Source organism: Macrosteles quadrilineatus, unplaced genomic scaffold (assembly GCF_028750875.1).
Source record: "Macrosteles quadrilineatus isolate MER2022 unplaced genomic scaffold, UCM_ALF_1.0 Scaffold_7__1_contigs__length_78375512, whole genome shotgun sequence".
NCBI lineage: Eukaryota > Metazoa > Arthropoda > Insecta > Hemiptera > Cicadellidae > Macrosteles > Macrosteles quadrilineatus.
The window spans coordinates 39,181,223-39,200,662 of NW_026542600.1; the positions used below are offsets into that span (position 1 = coordinate 39,181,223).

Below are 19,440 nucleotides of genomic sequence, written 5' to 3' on the forward strand. Positions count from 1 at the left end.
GTTTGATAAGCGTTTCAAAGAGCACAACACCGCCCATCATAATAATCCAACCTCAATAGTAGCCAAGCATCTTAAACAAAACCCTACCCTCAAAATAACATTCCCTGACTCATTAACAGTACTAAACCAAACTCATTCAAAAACAATAGCTAAAGTACAAGAGAGCTGCCAAATTTACAAACACGTCAACAAAAATGGACCAGACAACCTACTTAACAAAAAAGAAGAATACAACAGTTCAGTCATTTTTGAAACCATTTATGACGTAGAAAATACAACACCAATTGGCAACAATGTAAATCCACAAACGATTTGGCAACCCAGCAATAGTGAAAGTTCCCTAACCCAACAAAGCATAGACTCTCAACCTGCAAAATCAACCCTTCTCGGCAGTAGGTCAGTGAACAAAGACGGTGCTAGTGTGATCCCCTACAGGTGTACGTCGCACGGTCGCGCTCGGGTTCGTGAAGTCGTGGCAACATAAACGTACGGTCTTGTGATGTGTGTATAAACTGTATGTAAAATGTGGAAATAGTTCTTCTCGTCTCCCTGATGATTGTAGAGAAATATATTGGAGGATTTTAAAATCTTTCTGCAAGAAATAATTAAATATTCTAGTTCTTGCCACTGGGAAATATGTCAAATAATATTCATTGATGGTTGTGAAAGTGCTTGTCTTCAATATCCGTGAAAAGCGTCCCTACCACATTTCTTCGACGTTGGCTTTTTGTAAAGTATTTTAGTTTTAATGGATTTTCATTCAACTGTATGCTTACTCGATACCATTATCACTTTGATTATGATACAGTGAAGTTCTATTTGTTTACCAGTTAAATTGATCCTAGATCTTTCACTTTGGCCTCTCTTGGTCATTATTAACAGCAAACCTTTGCTAAGATTTATACAATTATAAAAAGATGTTGTGTTAAAATGAAATAAATGAAATGAAATGAAATATTATTTATTTATACAGGCAAACATTAGGGCCATATGGCCCTTTCTTACACTTAACCTGTCAAAAACAACAGCGTTTAGTAGATTGTTGGACATCTGTACATTTTATTGTGATGATTTCAAATCGTGCATAGAGATTTCCCATGAAATATGTAATGTGGCAAACAAAATGTTCCACATAGCTAGCTCATTTTAAGAATTATTTTTATAATGCTTGATCTAATCTCCAAAAAAATCAAAAAATGACAATCCAAATAGATTTGATAGTCCTAATAGTTATGATTCTGATTTGATTTTGTATTGAAATAAATAAAACCATCCAACCTAAACTTTAAAATAATGACTATGAATTGTTGATGTATTAAAGTGTTGACGTTGGAAGAAAGTGTTCTGCATTGTCAAGAGTGCCCGGGCAGTATAGATGCAATCACCAAAATCCACGTTCCCAACAGTTCGCCTATTCACCGCTAGATGTCAACTTCTTAAAATCGACTGTTGTTAAGTTATTATAAGTAATTTAAATTGTATTAAAGCATGACAACAAACTTTAATTGCGCTTAAAACAAAACAAACAGACTATGTATTCAAATTATTGCTCTCTTATTAGATTTAATGTTGTGTTCGTTAACTAAGAAGCCTCTGTATCTGTTGACTCTTGCTTTGATTTTTTAGTTTCTCCTTGACAAGAGTACCTGGCTCAACTGTTAAGATTATGCAATAGGGTGACAGTGTTAGTGTGAACTTACATTATTCTTTTAAAAGCCGAGAGTCGCTTCTCTTACATGAGTTTGATGATTGGCTTATAAATCGTAAATTATATTGGTAATGGTATGTTATTATATTGGTATGGTATTGGTATGCTTTATCTAATCTCCAAAAAAATGACAATCCAAATAGATTTGATAGTCCTAATAGTTTTGATTCTGATTTGATTTTGTATTGAAATAAATAAAACCATCCAACCTAAACTTTAAAATAATGACTATGAATTGTTGATGTATTAAAGTGTTGACATTGGAAGAAAGTGTTCTGCATTGTCAAGAGTGCCCGGGCAGAATAGATGCAATCGGGTGATACGGCCTTGCCCATCCTGAATAGTTAGGCCTACGTCCGGAAAAAGCTGTGACCGGTCAGAAACTGGATGAAGTAATAATTCACCTCATCTTACCACATCCTAAACCGATAAGATTGGACTTGGTGAATCAGTCCCTGCTCCAGCTTCCCCTTAGGATATAATTGGTTTTTACTTGATTACAAAAGTTAGCAAGACAATTTTCTCACAGGATTGGGGTTACAGAGAAAGGATCTTTAACCTTAGAACTGAGTGTGACTGGGTCTCCGGGCCACTCCAGCTTGCCACCCTCCGAGAGTCCCATCGGCATCTTAGCCTCTGCCGTTGCCAAACTTGAGGACCATCAGCAACCCATCATGTTTGGCAAAGGTCCTGAGTATGCTACCTTCCAGTATCTGGCTCCCTATGTAAGTGAACTAACTAAGCAGTTTAGTTGGTCATGTAGGTGGTGAGTTACTGAGTTGATTGATTATTGTGGACATTTAATCGTACAGGGTGAATCAGACCACCCTGATAACGGTTTGGCCCAACAAGCGTTAAAAAACAACTATTAACAACATTTTAATTGAAAATCTGCCATTTAAAATGTTTTTTAGTGGGTTACAATTTTAAAATGTCACTTCTTTCTTTCAATGATGGGATCATTAAAAGTACACAAATATGTCCGAAAAGTAATAAAAAAAATAAAAACACGTAAAAAATCCAAGACATTTTACAAATTTTAGAAGTAGGGCGTTTTTTGAAGGTGAAGGAGTGCGATTTTCGAAAAAACGCTACTTAGTGACTTTTAGAAAATTTAATTCCTGACCATGAAAATTATTTCAAATCTTTGCTAGCTATAGCCGTTTAAAAAAAATGTCTTTCTAAAAAAGGGGGATTTAAGGGGATTTTTTGTGTTCAAATATGCTCAGTTCCTGCCCCACAAAATGCCTATTTTATACTTTTTTACAATATAGTACACTTTTAAACTTTCATTGTTTTAGTTAGTTTCAGTTTTTTTGCCAACATTTTAACTTTACCTGCAACTTTTCATTTAATACTATTTATTTGTCAACCGGATGGTTTTACTTGATTATTTTAAACAAATAAAACTTATTTTATACTTTGGATCAACTCAATTGTAAACCAAGGCTCAATTCCAACCATAAAAATTCCACCAGCCCTGTTTCCAAGTGATAGCACTGAACATACCAGGAATAGTAGAAAAAATGAGCAGTAGAAAAGACAAATGATGCATTGATGTTTGATAAAGAGGAAAATTTGATAAAAATGAAGAATAATGTTTATTAAATTAGTCATCTCAGCAATTTTGTACATTGTCAAAGTATTGTACGTTGTCAGAAATAACTTTTAAAAGAAGGCATTTACAAGGTTTTGACTATACCACTGAGATTAAAAGCTTAGGACTAAAGTTTGTTGGGGTTGCCTTAGAGTTGTTTGGCAGGTAATTGGTCTTAGCGTTGAGTACCATCAGCGGAAGGGAGTTAAAAATCACCAATTTTTATGTTTTGTAATTTATTGATGCTTCTAGGAAGACTTGAAGCACACCCAATGGAGGAACAGTGTACAATGCCACATGATATATGTAATTATTTACCTATTTTGCCTGAAGGTCTTGTAGTTAACACTCGATTAACACTCGATGCGCATTTCGCCGCTCAGTGCGGCATCTTCATAGAGTATCTTCTTAAACACTACTGTTATTATGTACATATTTACAATATATTTTCAGTCACTAACAGACCTTCAGGCAAAATAGGTAAATAATTACTGTATAATACAGGTCTTGTCACTGGGTTCAAAAAACATTATATATGTGGCATGCGTTGCTACGAGTCAATATGAAATGTGCATTTCTTGAACAGTTCTGATCAATTTTCTGAGATGTATTGCAGATGTACTATTGTTGCATATCAATTTTAATCCACTTCACATTTAGTTTATCAATTTTCAGTGTATGTTAAAACAAAGTTCATAATGAATTTCAGGTTCCTTTTTGGTATCGCCTGTTGTACAGCAATCTATGGCTGTTCTCATGGCTCATCGCTTATGAGATGGATCAAAGTCGAGCAATGCGTCCTTTTGTGCGAACAACAACTGCAATCACTAAGTTCAACAGCGGGATAAAGGTAGAATCATCTTTACGAGCAACATGGTTGTTACTCGAACCGTACACAACCCATAGGAGAATATCAGCACACCAATTTTTTAAATCCTAAGCTTTTGGGCAGAGCTTTAAATGCAGTGCCATAACCATCCAAAGTAGGTATGGCATTAAAGTTGTTTTTTGTTTTAAGGTTTTAGGCAACCTTAGGGTTGCTCTTCTGGTAGGTCTAAAATAGTGATAATTTTATTGGGGATTTCCAAACTGCTGAGCAAAAGTAACTGTGCTCTGGCCGTCATATTACGAGGGTGGTGTGAAAATCACCAGAAAAATACTAACGCATCATTGATCTCATTAGTTCAGTTGTTATTTAGCTGGTTTGAATTAGTTCAATGAATGCTTGACCATTTAGATTAAAGAAGGATTGCTGTATACTACATTTGCCTTGGTAAAATGTTGATGGGGGGAAACTTAACATTCTTATTCTGATAATCTTTTTTCATGTTCTATATTTGAAAATGCTATGGTTGTTGAAACCAGTTAATCATGTCTATAAAGAGCAATCCTCTGCAATCATATAATATGTATGAGTAGTCGTGCCAATGATACCTCAATATTTACTGTAGAATTTCATCACCATTTCCAATGTCATTATAACCTCCAATGAAAGACAGTGTCAGATACTTAGAAATGTTAAGAGAGTTTGTTTAAAATATCTATAACTCCATTTAGCAGTGCATTGAGTAGAGTAGGAGATATATTTTTCCGTGTTAAATTTGTAGGACAACGTCATACCTCCATTGGCAACAGCAACAGTGAACCACCGAATACACCCGGCACAAACCGTCAGCCAAGTTGTCCAACACGACAGAGAGATAATCTCAGATCCGAGGGTGAGAATTCGCGTCAAGGTAGCACGAGAAGCCCACCCTGTCTCCACGTTCGGTCCTTCCAGTCCTCAGTTCCAGCTTATGTCGTTCACTATCAAGCAGGTCTTCCCAGATGCTGTGGTTGTTCCAGGTATTATCTCGAGTCTAGAACAATTAATACTCCCTCCCTTTTAAAATACATTTGTAAATTGAATAAATATATACTCGGTATTGAGTATTTATTTTTTGCCATCAATAAGATATAACAGAAAGTGCTTAAGCCATTGGCTTTGACAAACATTCCAACTACACGATTACCCACTCACGTTAGGACACCTCTGAACGAACAAAGTACTAAGTATGTTGTACCGAATTCTAAGAAACACACTTCGAATTCAAACCCTGCGCAAAACAAATCAGCTGATCAGTTGCCAACCAATTGCAGTAGTAGAACTTACTGGCCTGTGATTGGTCAGGTGAGTCGAGCTGGAACCTCAAACCTAGGCTTCGTCCCCAATCTTGTTGTGCGTGTATCATAGTGTACTTCGCTTGGGTAAGCCTATGTCAGGTCTCGTGTAAATTAATTGAAAAAGTCACGGTACTAGCCAGGTTCAAATTTTGATCTTCATTACCCGCTTCAGCTTAGTTACCCTTTGAAATAAAAAATCAGTCATTGAAAAAAAATTGCAAGTTCCTGCTAGTGCAAACCGCTGTTTTGAAATTTCACAATCGATCACAGCGATTTTCCAATCTTTACATTTTCGCGTAATCGGACGTCTGCCCAAAACTGTGTATTTTGTGTATTTGTATTGTCCGGATGTATGTAAGTAATTTTTATATATTATTTGTTAGAGTAAGATTGTTTCTGATAGTGGTTCGTGAACGGCAGTCATTGTTCATTCCTGTCCGCTGTACATATTAGTTGTATTTTAAAATTATTTTACCAATTTAAATCTAATAACATCCTAGTCATTTGCAACTATAGTAACTGTTTGTACTTATGTAACATTGTTTCATGATCCATAGTTCTGTTTGACATATCTTTGAGATGATTATTCCCACGAGGTCTGCCCTTTAATAATATAAACTGAATGGATACTTTTTAAAACCAAACATTATGTGGGAAAAATTAGTACATTACAGCAACTTACCAAGCAAACAATAAAAATAACCCCCGCCACAGCAAACCTTCAGACTAAGCAAATTTCCATTTATTTTATTCGATTTTCACAAGAATATTAAATTAATTCTCTAAATTACATTAGGTTTAGTGAGTATGAATAACAGATGAATTTGTTTTTTTATATATTCTCTATGGTTATCAAACAATTTAAAATCTTGGTACAAAGTTAACCCAGCTGAAAGTAATAATTTTCAACAATATGGTGATTTTAACTCAGGCCCGCGGTTTGCATATGATGTGCTAGGAGCCCGTAAGATAATTGCGCCCCTCTCCACCTACCTTGTAGGGGCTTTTTTTTCCTTGAGCCCCCAAAAAAAACCTAAAACCTCTTGCACTCCTGGGCCCACCCCCACCAGGCCCATTTATTAAAGCGGCCCTATTTAAACTAAAGTAAAATCACTGGTACATCATCAATGGAGTTGGAGACCGCGGGCCTGAGTAAAAAATTGACATTAAGTATCTTCCTAATGTTACCGGTGCAGTTTATGTTGGTTCTTCTGATCAAGTAGAATGCTTTATATTACAGGGGTCTTCATAGCCAACACAGATACAAGGTGGTATCTCAACTTCACCTCTAGTCTCTACCGGTTCATCCCTACAGTCATCACTCCTGACGACTTGACTCGTTATCACGGCAACAACGAAAGAATCTCAGTCCGCCACTATCACCAGGCTGTAAATTTTTACTACCGAGTTATCAAAAACGCAGATCTCCTGGCCCACCAAACCTCTCCCCCCTCCACACATACTTCTGCCCATCTCCAGGAGTTGTGAGTCCTACCCAACTTGAGTTGCCTGTTCTGAAATCCTCGGGGAATGACTTATTATTGTTATTGTAAATAAACAGGGTATTGATTTTTTTGTTACCATGTTACTTTTTCAAATGTTACTGCTGTGTTGGTTGATTTTCTAATTGAAAATGTTACTAAAGTAAATTTAAAAATAAACTGTTCCTATTTCATCATTTATAATGATTGAGTGAGAACAACAACAAGCAATAAAATCGTTCAGATTTTAGTGAAAGATTCAATTATTTTTTTAGCTGTTATTTAAGAATTTCTTAAGTTTAATTGCTAAACAGTGTGTAAATAAACTTTCTTATTCTGATTAAGAGAAAACACAAATGCTGTGTGATGGATGAGGTAAAAAGTTATGTTTTTTTTTCAACAAGTAAAATAGTAGGGAAGGCAACAAACCATGTAACTACCTGAAACTTATTAGTCATTGAAAATAAATACTAGTTATAGAGTTATAATTACTTACTGTACCAATTTTGTTTTAATTATCGTGGTCCTGTAATCTAATGTATCAACACAAAAACATAGTTTTTCATTTCTCAATGAAGCCATGTATATGCCTTTAAGGTACCCGAGCTCACATAGACTTCACTGTAAAATAGATTAAGCACTGCCTGAATCTATTGCCTCAAACCCTTAATAATATTATAAATGACAACTATTTTCAAAACGGCGTAGGAAAGTTATCAGTTAACTGTCTTGAGGGGAGAGATCATATACCTAAAAATTATTTTTGGTAAAAAAGAAGCAGACACATTGATATTTAAGCTTTGTTTTATATCTGCTTAAAGAATACAAGTTTTATTGAAAAGGAACATCTAAAACTGAAAACCATCCTCTAGAGTTTTGTGTGTTTCCTGTTTAAATATTGCAAAATAAATCCTAGAAGTTCTCAAATACTTGTCACAACCCCACCATAAAAAAGTAAACAATAACTTTCTGGACCAACAACACAACAATTTAAGTCAATATTTTAATCTTGTACGTGATATACTATTTTGTACCCTGGAAAACTACAAATATTATTTTTACAATGATTGATAGTCCAAACCAAAATTTCAGGTAGCTGTTTCAAGCTACATTCTAGGAGCACTCTAATAAACTATAACTCACATTAAAAGTCTTGCTGGAGATTGATTAAAAAAGCGTTTGAAATATAAACGAGAAAACATGCAATGGTTAGGAAGCAAATGCAAAATCAAATCCAATATTTCTTGTTGGCCTACTGCCACTAGACAAAACATGATCATAGTACAACTATTTGAGCAACTTCTTTCTTAAGGAATGTCTGCTTGGTTACCTTTATGTTGATACTATTTCCTGCTGCTGTATCATGTGCTTGGTGATTTGGCCAATTGTTGAGATCAAAAACTTACATTTCTGGATCATGTTTAGAAATAATTGTACATTTATGCCGTCACTGGTTGGTTGAAAAAAGTAAAATATAGACTATTGTTTTACCTTATTCAATCTGTTGCAAAGTGAGCTTAAAATCAAACCAGTTGTTTTATGTCCTATTAATGTAAATATTCAGTTTACAAACATGTTCAAAAAAAGAAATTTTTTTTTAGAAGAGGTAATATTGTGATAACTCAAGTAAATTATGGCGATAGAGCACTATTCTGCAATTTAAGTGTGATCGAAACAAAATAATTAATTTGTTTGAAATTGCTATAACTGTACCCTCAATTTTCAGCAATTATGGTTCTAAAATATTTGAAAATAACCAATAAACTATTTATTTCCCTAAAAGTGAATAATCAAATTTGGTTCTTGATGCCTAGTATTTACCTTCTATGAATATAGGCCAAGTTAAAAAAACTTCAATACTACTAGAATACTATGATTAATCTAAATAATAAATATCTTATTCATACATTCATGTCCCAATTAATTTAATTGTCCAACAGCTTTTTCCATTATACAGTACATTAGGACAGCCATCTTTCAAACAGAATTTGACATGAGTTCAAACACTTGTTATTAAGAAAGTTAGTTTAATGCTAACAGGCCAAAAGTTTCCAACTTGTTAAAACACATCGAACTGTTATAGGCCCTCAAAATAGTCTTGTCTATTGCACTATTGAAGTATGAGCAATCTTAGTTTGTCAGATTAATTTGGCTCAGTAAGTTGTGTTCAATTTGCTTAAATTTTTATTTTTAGTGATCAGTGTCCAACAAAACAATGATGATGTACAAGTCATAATGACATTTAGAGCTTGGTTTAAAGTTAATAAGAAACTACTTCAACTTATGTAAAAAAACAACTCAAAAATAAAAAAAATACTGTTCAATCCTTAAGTTGGTATATTTATTAAACCTTATTAAAATAAAATCTTTTAGAGACATTCGTCAGGCACTGATACAAGCGCCCATACAGTCGGACGTTTTTGCAAAACCCCAAAACTGCCCGCTTCCCCAAGGATTTGAAAAATCATTTTTAGCCTGCACACATGTCAAACGCCTCCAGAACGATTGTGTGTGTCTCTGTACTTGGGGAGTGGACCACAGCAACCCACAATCAACTGTAGTACCTAACCTTCAAGCATGGCAATTAAAAAACAATAGCTTACACAAGAAGTAAGTTTCTTTGAGCCGACAGTTGACTATCTGGTCCAAGAATTAGAATAAAACCCATCAAAATTTAACATGAAATAAAAACTGAGATATTAAGTACAAAATTTTATTTGGTACTAACAACATTACAACTTACAATTTTGATTTAGCAAACTTAATAATTTAACAGTTCTTGCAATTCTAAATAAAAAAAATTACAAAGCACATGGAATGTCATGGAAATGTTCATAGTACCACAAAATAACTGAAAATACTGAATCAAAACATAAATAAATATTAATTGAGGCAAAGATAAACAAAACTGTTACCAAACGATACTGCAAAAGCTCAACCGGAGTAGCACAACAATGCTTCATAACAAAAATATAACAAATAAATAAAAATAAATATCAACTCACTGGTAACATGAACTATAAATGGTAACTAAACTATTCCTCTTTTGCAGTCGTACAAAACAATGTAGTCAAAGAATCATAAAAAGAGATTAACTTTTTTAGTAGTGAACGTATAGTTAATAAAATATAAATGCATTTTTATACAACAATTAAATTAGTTAGTTGAGAGACAAACAAAGGTGTGTATTTACAACATTTACTACACATACTTGTTCAGAAGAGCATGAAACCATAAGTTTATATGAAAAACGAAGCAACTGACAGGTGGAGAAAATAGTCCTAAGTGAGTGAAAATAAGTGTGCCTTCCAGAATGTATAACCTAGGAATAATCATAAATATGTTTAATGATGAGGAAGAAGGTATGTATACAGCTGAAAGTCTACACATGACAAGAAACAAACATGGTCCTAAAAAAGTCCGGGAATTGCATTGTATTTTTTGACCATGGCAGATGATGCAAAAAGGGTTTACAAATAAGAACTTGCAAACTCAACCTCAAAAGGTTCATCCCCAAAAGATTTCCTTCCGACTCCTTGTGAACCGTCCCCAGTATGATAGAAGAAATTGATATTTGTTTAAAAAGTAGATGTATAGGTAAAGTACTTTTGTTCATAGCTCCAATCTTTGACTCTTCAATGCATCATCTGCAATAGTTAGAAAATAAAATTCAGTCCCCAGAATTTTTGAGGACCCTGTAATTCCTTATTAAAATCAAACCTTTGGCTTCATTAGACAATCATAACAAAAAAATATAAATTAAGAAAAAAACATAATAAAAAGTATTGTCTCTGAGACTGTACGAGGTAGGGGAAGCAACACACTATTGTTGAGTTTTACTTTTGAGCTTATAGGTGATTTGAAATGTTGCTTATTGAATGCAACTACAAAAATGTATTTATGCAACTAAGAATCATTGCATATATAAGATCAATGGAGCGAAAATCGTCTCTTGGAGGAATTTTTTTCTAAAGGTAAGTGAATTTGGTTACCGTTAGATGATAATGTAATTAACACGTTGAGTGCTGACTACATCAATTGCCACGAGCGCTCCTATCGGCCTACACCAATTGATGTATTTGCAACCTCCACTACATTAGTTTAGTTTGAGCTCAGCCATTGCTGGGGAACGTTATATTATAATCGTTGCTAGCCTGTAGTTTAGAAGGTGAGCTTTATTTTGGTGAAGGTTGGTACTAAAATTTCCCGTAAAATCCTGTGGGAAATGCTTTTGTCCCGGTTTTGGGGATTTTCTCTCTTCAAGCCACATTACAAAGATACTGATTACTGATCCAGGCAGTGCTGCTACCTTAGGGTGTTTCAGAGAACTACGTCCAATCTAGGGGTAACGTAGTACAATCACCTCTGCTCTTTTGTTATTCGTCAGATTAAAATATTTGAATGCCAATTGTGTTTGCTGTTACGGTGTCGCATGCCGCACTCAACGTGTTAAGGAAACATACGTTTGAATAATTGGTTTGTCCAGGCCAAACTATTTTCAGACTTATCCTTTGGTTCAACACTCGTACAGCCTAAAAGAGCATAATACAAATAACAAAATCACAATTGCCTGATGAGTATTAGTAACATGACTGTTCTTAACTCTGACTAAGACTAGAAACAATAGAAACTTGTAGTTAAAACTTAATAATATAACCGTTAAAGAATGTTCTGTTATTTAGGAACCCAACCCCGTGCTTTCGGGTAGACGGGTGCTGGATTCAGGGCTCCCTTGAACTGCTTGGGCACAGTACGAGGGGGCACAATTCCTGTTCTCCCCACAGCTGACTTGGATCTGAAACAAACATATGGTGGCTGAGTCGTCTGCAGCAAACTTACCCTTCATATAACATCTGTCCAGAGGGTAGTCTATCCCCTCAGTTGTGTAGGAAACTGATTCAATCAATCAATATTCTCTTTAATTGCCCAATACATTACAAGTAGCCTATGTTGCTAACAGGTGTTTTTATCGTACATACAGGGTTAGGCAAAAGTCTGGAACCCCCCAGTTAACTTTTCAACGTGTTGCAGTAGGAAAACCAAACTCGGCACATATTTACAACATAAGAAATTGCACTTTTCCATCAAAGTTACAACTTTGCCCCCAGCCCCCCAAATGGAGTATTTTGGGGGCAGCCCCAAATATTCAAATGAAAACACCAATCATGTGACCCCTCATTTTAAAGGGTTTTTCAAGAGAAATTGAATGGCTTAAACCAGAGGTCAATATCGCACCCCTAATCAAAATGGCAGCCATTTTTATTATTTAAGATGAGCAAGCAAGATAAAGTCTGGACACCCCCAGTTAACTTAAAAAATTAATATTTTAATACTGACCAACAGGTGAATTCTCTTTTTTTATAAAGGTATGTTGAGTTTAGTTTTCCTGCTATAACCTGTTAAAAAGTTAATAGGGGATATTTCAAAATGACTGTCATTTTGATTAGGGGTGTGATATTAACCTCTAGTTTGCGCAATTCAATTTGTCTTGAGAAACCCTTTCAAATGAGGGGTCACATGCTAGCTAGGTGTTTACATTTGAAAATTTGGGGCTACCCCCAAAATACCCCATTTTGGGTACAAGTTCTAACTTAAATGAAAAAGTGCATTTTTATGTTGTAAACATGTGCCGAGTTTGGTTTTCCCACTGCCACACGTTATAAAGTTAACTGGGGGTGTCCAGAATTTATCTTGCTTGCTCATCTTAAATTAAAATGGCTGCCATATTGGTTAGAGGTGCGATAGTGACCTCTGGTTTGCGCCATTCAATTCCTCTTGATAAACCATTTAAAATGAGGGGTCACATGATAGGTGTTTACATTTGAAAATTTGGGGCTACCCCCAAAATACCCCATTTTAGGGGCTGGGGCAAAGTTGTAATTTTGATGAAAAAGTGCAATTTCTTATGTTGTAAATATGTGCCGAGTTTGATTTTCCTACTGCAAAGCGTTTAAAAGTTACCTGGGGGGTTCCAGACTTTTGCCTAACCCTGTATATGCTAGAGAGTGTTAGGATTTTTAAGAAGTTTCATGGCTAGAATCTACAATTCTGGTAATAACAGCCAAAAAGAGGACCAACCAAACTGGTATACCAAGTCAAGAGACATTGTACAGAGCAACTAAGAGTATACCAATACTCACTTACCTTTAATAATTAGGTAAATCAAAAACAATCTTTTTGTAAACCCCTATGGAAGAAGGTACCGATATGGCTGATTCCATAACATTTTATGGCAAACCGATGGACACCTTTACAAATGGCCAATAATCTTGAGTTCCAGATTTTTGTAAACAATTTGAAACAACTACAATGTACTAAAAATTCCCAAAACTGACCATTAAGAAATTAATTGCATTTTACCGCCATCAATAAAAAAATATATTTACATTTTAAATATTTATTACCTGGAAGAATTCATCCTCAAAGAAGGGCTGGCTGCATCAACATCTATGTCTTCTTCGACTTGCAGAGCAGCTTCGAATATCGACTTGAGAACTGGTGACATTTTCGGACTCTCGTAATCCCGAGTAGTTCTCAGTGGGCTAACCAACTCCAATTCCAAAATGTTTTCACCCTGTAAATAAGAAGCGATTGAGTGACAAAGGAATTGAAACCTTAGAACCCACAAACTGTACAACTATCGGCAGTATGACAAAAGTTATCCTTGAAGTAAAATTTTGTGAAGTAGCTAACACTAGGGATGGGTTGGTTTTTAAAGTTGAGTGTTAGTTTTACCAACAATTTATTAAAACTGTTGGTTTTGTTTCAACAGTTGTTATGCAATAATTTTGCCGTGATCATAGACATAATCATGTCCTCACAATTGTGCGGGATGTGCAAACATTTTTTATGTGAATTGTGCTTTAAAACCCTTTACATAGTTAACTCAAGTGTTCAGGAATAAATAAATTACTAATTTGCCGTCACTTAAAATAACTCTTTCACAAGGAAAATGATGATTCGTGTGGCTTAGGCTAAAAATGTAAATGGAGGGTAATTTTATCAATTTAAAACAGAAATAACCGAAATAAAAACTAACTAAACATAGACCGAACTGAAACAGAATCTATAAAATTTACAGGAGACACATCGCTAGCTGTTACCATAGGGTTTGGGGTACAGGACCCCTAATGATACCTGTAGTTATATACTGACAATAATGAGTAAGTTTTATCCGATGTAAGTATTACCTTGAAACGGAAAGTTTTCTCCATATTTTCTGGGGTACGGTCAGCTCGGTACATCTGGTTAACTTTCCTCAGAGTGAAGGCAGTGTAGAGAGAAACAGGTTTACGCATGTTCTCAACACATTGCGGTTTGGGTAGAACTTGCACTGGTTCTGACTCAGGCATCACCTTCCAAGCGTCTAAACCTTCATCGTAAAACAACCTCGACAGAATACGCCTCCTTTCTTCATGGGGAATGAAATTTTCTATGATGACTAACCTTAATTTTAAATCCCTGTAACAAAACATTGGTTAATATTTGTTGGCATTATGTTTTTGAGTTATTTTAATTCTGTTCTTCAATCCTTTCAACAAATAGATTTGGAGTGGGAGGAATAGGCCTACTTGAGATTTTCATTAACAGGTTTAAATGGAAAATTGAATAGGTAAGTCTACCTGAACTTCTTTTACTATTTGTACAGAACACAGATTTGCTGTGATTCATTGTATTTAAATTTTGAGTGAATAAGAAATATTGGGTAGCAAAAGTAAATTCCACGCTGCAGCAAACCTGCAGACTACGCAAATTTACGTTTGCCTAGTTGGATTTACACTAAGTTTGTAAGTTTATACAAATTTTAAATTCAGGAATTTTTCAAATTGGTTTTCTCTCTAATCATTATATCATATCGTACAACAGCGCAATGTACACAATTATTTTTCTTTTTAAGCTCTAAAAATGACCTTGAAAGAAATTGTGAAATTTTATGTTTTGAGCGTCAAAATGGGAAAACCAATTTTTATATCATAAAACACCGTTCCTTTGATCCGATCATGTCCGCAAAGACATTTGAACAAATTTAGGTAAAAAAGTTTGTAAAAAATTTCATCAAAGTTAGATAATTTTTACTCAAGTTATCGTGCTAACAGACATATATAAATGTATATATGTCCACATATATACATTTATATATATTATGTACCCATGAACCCATTGGTGTGTGTGGGTATATGTATATATGTACACATGAATTTGAACTGATGGTATTTTTGGATTCTGGGAACATAAAAACAAAACAAATCGGTCACGGGTCTAGGTCTTATCATGGTACCTACAGCAATAGCTTATTCCCTATTTTGAAAATTCACCAAAACATGAATGTCAAGTTATAAAATTCATAAAAATGTTATTAGGTAAATACTAAGTATGTAAATATTTAAATTATAAATTAAATTTAAATTATAAATTTCTACATGCCATTTTGTAAAATTGTTGTTTGCACTGATTCATAAACTAGCTTCCCATGGTGGGATGTAATATGGAGACAGTAGACTCCCTTCTTATCCAGACACATTTTAACCAGACTACACTCGGCGGAAATGACATTTCTTTAACCGGACAATTTTTATCAGCACATCGGTTTAACCGGACTAGATCGGCAGGAAGTGGGCGGTACTGAAACGTCTGTTCTCGTGGGAAAGATTTGAGACCAGTTATCACGTGTCTAAATACAATGCTCTCCTAAATTTAAGTCAAATACTGTATTCAGTATGCACTTAAACGGTCTGTTTCAACGAGTTTTTGGGGATGTCGGTTTAACCGGAAAAACCGTTATCCAGACTGGCCTCGGTCCCGAGGGAGTCTACTGTACTGTCAAAGTTCAATGTTGAACTCAGCTCACATGTTATACTCGTATAAAAAAAAAACTTTCACTCACTTTAGGAGTTCATTTTGAGTCATTTCAAGCTCTCTTCGGTCTGTATTGAATTCTTCAGTTACATCATGAATTTCCTGCTGAATGTTTTGTAGTTTATGGTAGAGCTTCTTCAGTTTCTTTGATTTGAATTCTACCTCTTGCTGTAAATTTGAATACTCTTCTTTGATTTCTTCAGCAGTTTCTTCTTGCATTTCAAGCATCTGCTGTATTTCCTGCTCTCTTTGCTATAAAATGAAATTTGTTTCATAAAAGAACAAATGTAAACATTTCTAATTATTTATGTGATAAATTTCTTTAATGGGTTACAAAATACTGTATGTCTTTGTTCCTTAAATGTATTGAATTAAACTATGAAGGTAATGCTTACATTATTAATATATGATAAATTTTCACACAGGTATATTAATTAATTGACTAGCCAGTATATTCAAGTTTCAGACTGTGTTTTTATTTTATGATTTACAGTTCACAAAGCTAGTATATTTTTGTACAGCAGATGTTAGTAATGGCACATTGATCGTACAGCTCCAGTAAATATTAAACAAAATTAATAAAGATTTTGAGATAAGTGACCTAAACAAAATTTGAGACCTACAAGCTGAAACTCATGGTTTTAATCACATCATCAACCTCTCTTTAAAATTATAGCCTTTTCAGAGTAGATACTTTAGTTCTAGTTACTTCTTTATAAAAAATTTATCTCTTTAAACTTCACTATTACATAATTTACTTATATTAGCATATTGCCTGTAATTAACTATACATATTTTATAAAATGAAAAAAACTTTAGACAAAAACTTGAATATTTCCCTGTCACTGACAGCATTCTTAAACAAGGAAGGTTCCTGAACTCTTTCCCTACAAAGACCTTAAAACCTAGGCCTCCTGAGTCCTGATTTATGCTCAGGATGCCTACAATGCAAATGGAAGCAATCAATGATCCAACTATGCAAATCCAATTGCAAATTCCTATAGGTCAATTATGGCCACCAATTGAACAATAGATAAAAATTCCAGCTCTAATTTGAAGATACAAGTTTGTACCAGTATACAAATTTAATATCAGCTTATATAATCATGTTGCTCATGCTATGCAACTCATACTTGAAGAATCTGAAACTGTATAGCATAGCAATGCTACACAAATAATATTCAATAACTACCTTCCTCTCATGGATCTCTCTCTCCCGAGCCTCCAAAGCTCGCTGCTGCTCGTTAGTGTGGTCCAGAATGCTCGTGGAACCTCGGAGCAACTTGCTCTCCATCGACTGAATACGCTTCATCAATTCTTCCACGTGCTCTTTCTCCACATCCTAAACAGAACACTTAAATGTAAACCACCAAATTGTCGAATATAGGATGTGAGTGTGTTGTGAGTATTTTGCAAAGACTTTGTAACAGAAAATAGGCATAGTTCTGTCTATTATCTAAAATAGTCTATTAGTTTGGATTCAGTATCTTCGTTACAATCTTTCAATAGAAAACATTTATGCTCTCTAGATCTTAAACAGTACACCAAGAGAAATCACTCGCATGCTGTGAGTAGTTTATATGTGTTTTGCTACAAATCAAATAATCCGGCAAAAGAACATTTAATATGAATAATTAGCCGATTGTAATGTCTAGTTTAGTTTAGCTTTATATTCCTTCAGGTGTCTTTAGGAGAAACAATACAGGACCACAATTGTTAACAAAATATAATTACGGATACATTTTTGACGAATATGAAAACAATAATTTTTTTGTAGAAGGAAAATATTTCCTGCTGGGCAAAACAATGAAGGCATCATCGAAGAACAAAAACAGAGATCTTTAGAAGAATCAAAAACCGTTTGAGATGGTATAGATTTATTTGTGCAACTAAATATCACCTCTGATACAAATTGCGCTCGGATTACAGTTGGAACAAATAAGCTGTGTGCAGGACTCTGTCACCACAAACTACCCTTTGAAACAATGACTTGCCTATGGGACAGCGGAGTAACCTACCACACTGGCCCCTCAAGCCTGCACACAAGTGTCTGTACTATTTGTACCAACTGTACACAACTGGGTATTAGTCACTGCATAACGCTCAAAATCAACAAATTTCTAATAATAATAATAATAATTTAACTAAACTTGTTTATTAAACTGATTTGAAAATAAGATTAAATTTTACGCTAAACCCAATTACCGATTTCTTCCTCAGTTCATTGTCTTCAGTCAAAATATTGTCTTCGTCTTTAATTGTGTCAGATAAGTCAGAGGAGGCGTTTGATATTATGGAATCGTCCATTTTAGCACTTGACCTCTTCTTCTTTCCACTTTTGTGTCTTTGTTCTTTTTGTGCTGCTCTCTCAGCGAGTTGAGTCTGCGAACAGAATAACACGGATTTCTAAACAATTGCATTTTTAGATAATAGTTATACAGAAGTATACAGGTGTCACAAAATTAGTATATTGTTTATACTATATACTACTGCTGTACAAAATATTTTACAATAATTTCACAACAACACCTTTTTTGCACCACTCAATTTTCAGCATTACTCTAGAATATTTCTATTATTAGTGTGTTGAGCCATGCAATTTCTAGGTATTTGTCCTGTGCCACTGTGGTGTACCAACAGTTGTGAAGGTGCTTAAAAAACTGTTTATTAGATAGTGATTTAAACTAATTTTCCCTATTTTTATAAAGCTACTGTATTGTTACATTATACTTTGCCTGACAGTAATATTAAATGTATGAAATAAATAAATAACGTAAATAAGATTATAGGGTCATTAAAATTATGATGAATATTTTGTATCTATTCTATATATAATTTAGTTTTAAAAATCTTTGTACAACTAAATCTAGAGTTCTACTGGACCAATTTTATTAATTAATGTTGGAAAGATTAATTCGTGTAGATTTGCAAATAATTATGAAAGTTAGTTTTTGTTATGATTTATAGTGAAAAATTTAAAAAAACATGTTTTCCATAAGAAATACATTGAAATCGGTGTTTTTCACACTTTTTATTTGGGTGAGACTTTTGGCTGCCTTTTTTAGTGTTTCCAAGAAGTGTATGGTATCAATTTGTAGGAAATTTTATTCTCTTTCAGAATATTACATTCCATTTTCGTTGATTTCCTCACCATTTAAAAGTTATTTGCAAAAAAGCTAAGCAACCTCCGAATTTATAGTAATGAGAAAATACTGAGTTAGGGATATTTTTGTTAAACTTTGTACAACTAAATCTAGACTTCTACTAGACCGATTTTGTTAATTAATGGGTCATTGGAAAGCCCAACTCATGTAGATTTGCAAATAATTATGAAAGTGTGATTTTATTAAATCTTTGTGGTAAATAAGTAAAAATAACAAAAATACATTAAAAACTGCTTTTTTCAAGTTTCTATTTGTAACCAGCTTTTGGCTGCCTTTATTAAGCATTTTCAAGAAATGCATAGTAGTTATTTGTAGTAAATTTTATTTTCTTTCAGAATATAACATCCACTTTGGTCGATTTCCCCTTCATTTAAAAGTTATTTTCAATAAGCTAAGTGAACTCCAAATTTATATTGGTGAGAAAACACTGAATTAGATATATTTTTGTTCAACTTTGTACAAATAAATCTA

General features: G+C 34.1%; 2 protein-coding genes across 4 annotated transcripts in view; one reads left to right on the plus strand and one right to left on the minus strand.

The window, feature by feature from the left end:
* Positions 1 to 9,280, plus strand: part of LOC128998626 (N-fatty-acyl-amino acid synthase/hydrolase PM20D1-like) — an 18,424-nt gene extending 9,144 nt beyond the window's left edge. Inside the window, exons 6-9 of the mRNA XM_054424846.1 lie at positions 2,238 to 2,433; positions 4,015 to 4,155; positions 4,913 to 5,150; positions 6,709 to 9,280. Of these exons, the coding sequence (XP_054280821.1) occupies positions 2,238 to 2,433; positions 4,015 to 4,155; positions 4,913 to 5,150; positions 6,709 to 6,956 (823 nt within the window). The 3' untranslated portion in view covers positions 6,957 to 9,280. The remainder of the gene's footprint in view (positions 1 to 2,237; positions 2,434 to 4,014; positions 4,156 to 4,912; positions 5,151 to 6,708) is intronic.
* Positions 9,281 to 9,648: 368 nt separating this feature from the next.
* Positions 9,649 to 19,440, minus strand: part of LOC128998624 (kinesin-like protein KIF3B) — a 33,161-nt gene continuing 23,369 nt past the window's right edge. For all 3 annotated transcript variants that reach the window (XM_054424841.1, XM_054424840.1, XM_054424839.1), the window contains 6 exons: positions 18,011 to 18,187; positions 16,998 to 17,147; positions 15,834 to 16,057; positions 14,140 to 14,410; positions 13,354 to 13,523; positions 9,649 to 11,744 (listed from right to left, as the gene is read on the minus strand). In XM_054424841.1, coding sequence (XP_054280816.1) covers positions 11,624 to 11,744; positions 13,354 to 13,523; positions 14,140 to 14,410; positions 15,834 to 16,057; positions 16,998 to 17,147; positions 18,011 to 18,187 — 1,113 coding nt within the window. In that variant the 3' untranslated portion in view covers positions 9,649 to 11,623. The remainder of the gene's footprint in view (positions 11,745 to 13,353; positions 13,524 to 14,139; positions 14,411 to 15,833; positions 16,058 to 16,997; positions 17,148 to 18,010; positions 18,188 to 19,440) is intronic.